General features: G+C 39.8%; 1 protein-coding gene across 1 annotated transcript; it reads right to left on the bottom strand.

Moving 5' to 3' along the window:
* Positions 1-726: 726 nt before the first annotated feature.
* LOC111370012 lies at positions 727-1929 on the bottom strand. The gene is made up of 2 exons (XM_022991726.1): positions 1446-1929; positions 727-782 (listed from the first exon to the last, which is right to left on the bottom strand). Exons 1-2 carry the CDS (start codon positions 1927-1929, stop codon positions 727-729), a joined length of 540 nt encoding a protein of 179 aa, XP_022847494.1.
* Between the last annotated feature and the right edge of the window lie 292 nt (positions 1930-2221).

Here is a 2221-nt window from a genome sequence, read left to right as displayed (position 1 = left end):
TGTCAGTCTCATGTAGCTTGTCACAGCTCGCCAAATTTTTTTGGCACCACTTTGCTACCAAGCACAAAGTAGTAGAGTGATCGAGCCAACGAGCTGCTGAACTAGTCAATTGTCAATTTAGCCGTTGGATCCCATTGCTTAGTGGCTCTATTTCATTCAAAAAGTCGCCTTTACCTCCATCTTCCCTCTTGTAAAAGGAGTCCCGTCTCCTCAAATTTACCTACGATTACGGGCTTATACTTTCCGCAAACAAGCCACCAGTTCATCCTCTGATGGCCCTGGACTTTGGAAAATGGTTTGGTACACTCTTTAATATCTTCTGTAGGCTCATCCTTTGACTCCTCCAAGCAACTATCCCATCCTTTATACTTCAAATCTCATTTTACTTATGCTACCTATAGTATGGAAATAACAAGAGTTCCTTCCCCTCCAACAACCAGGGACCCTCGTGAACATTGCTTCCTAAACCAATCCATCTCCTCTAATAGTTCGATATCCTTTTTTTCTAGTCTATTTATCTCACTTGTTGTTACTCCCGTCCAATCATCCCTTCATTGAGGTGGGTAGTATATCCATTTATCGTTCAACTCATTCCTCCTACTTCCAAACATAACCTTACACTTCCCTCCAACCCAAGTATTCTTAATCCAACAAAATGGATTATCTCCACCCTAAACCATTGCCTATTTTTCCAACCACTACAACAAAAGTGGTCTTTTAAGGCATTCATTTACGGCGTGCATCTAGCACATGCCGTAAAAATAAACCAATTACAGAGTGCGCTAGATACACACCATTAAAAACTTATGTTATTAACTATTTACGGCGTGCTTCCTTTGCACGCTATAAATGTACACTTTACATGGCGTGCAATAAGTGCACGCCGTTTCTGAGACTTTTTTCCCCCCAAAATATATAACAGAAATCTTATTACAATTGAACGATCGAACTACTTCAGGAAAAAACCCTCCGCCTTCAATGCTGCCAGTAATTGAAGTGTGAAATCAATTTTCGTTCATTTCTCCCTGCCGCCTTCAGCCTCTAGCCCTAACCTCTCAATTCACCACCTCCAGCAACCCAGCCAACCAGTTACTGACGGGAGAACCCTAATAATTTGTAGCCAGAAGAACTCGAAGTTGTAAATTGGTATGCCAATAATGGTATTATTGAACAATTTATTATTTTACTTTTTATGACTTAGTCATTCTTCTTTTCTAATTATTGTATGTCACAAGCCCAAATTAAGAGAATTAGAATGGGGAAAGGGATAAATGGAAAATTAATAAGAATGGGGAGGGGTAAAAATGAGGAAAATGCAGAAGTATTGAGAGAGAGAGAGAGAGAGAGAGAGAGAGAGACGAAGAGGAAGTGGAATTTAATCCATTCTCAGACCTCCCAGGTTGCCTTGTCAAGTGGAGAATCTGATCAATGAATGCGCCATTGACATCCAATGTGAGTTCTGCGATTCACCAATCTAGATTGCAAGATGTTTAAGAGGTAGCGTTCGTGCTGTGCGGGTTGGCTATCACTAGGTAATTGTAGCATAGGCATGTTGTCATTCCCTAGTTTTTTCTTCAATAAAGAAGCACAAAATTTTGGATGAATTTTCTTCCCTTCTTGTAAAGCCAACTGATATGCTACTGCTCCAACTTTCTTCACAATTGGATATGGGTCAATATATCTCTCACTTATCCTGTAGTTAGCTCGACATTCCACAGATTTCTGTGTATATGGATGAAGTTTCAGGAAAACACAACCGTCTTTCTCAGAAGACCTCTCTATTCTATTTTTATCTGCGTAAAGTTTCATCCTAGCCATGGCCTGAGATAGGTTCTTCTTTAACTGTTGGTTTGATTTGTATCGTTGTATCTCCCCCACTAGCCTCTTTATTTCTGTTTTCTGAATAAAAGGGTATAGATAGGGTCTCATTCTAAATGACTATGCTCCCTCCTTCAAGGGAATGTGATGATAGTATAATCTAGGAGGAGGCAACTCTGTTGAAGAATCAAAATCTGTCCAATGCTTTCAAACTCGATGGTGGAAATTATTTGGAGGGGTTTCAATAGGTGATAACACATCTGAGACGAAAATGAATGTTATGCACCCCAATAGCCAGAAAGTAGCAAAAGAGGATACTAAATTCACCATCTAGGCTGAGGAGGATTTCTCATATTATGCCCTGTTAATCAGTTGAACTTGCAAGTTATTCTTCAAGCAGTAA

The sequence above is a fragment of the Olea europaea genome, chromosome 21, assembly GCF_002742605.1.
Source record: "Olea europaea var. sylvestris chromosome 21, O_europaea_v1, whole genome shotgun sequence".
Lineage (NCBI taxonomy): Eukaryota > Viridiplantae > Streptophyta > Magnoliopsida > Lamiales > Oleaceae > Olea > Olea europaea.
This window is presented reverse-complemented; position numbering and strand designations above follow the sequence as displayed.

What these genes read in the sequence shown, in the direction of transcription:
- LOC111370012 (XM_022991726.1), bottom strand. Translation starts at nt 1,929, where the DNA reads ATGAGACCCTATCTATACCCTTTTATTCAGAAAACAGAAATAAAGAGG. An exon ending in TCGCAGAACTCACATTGGAT is followed by an intron (nt 783 to 1,445) that starts GTCAATGGCGCA and finishes GTGTGTATCTAG; the next exon opens with CGCACTCTGTAATTGGTTTA.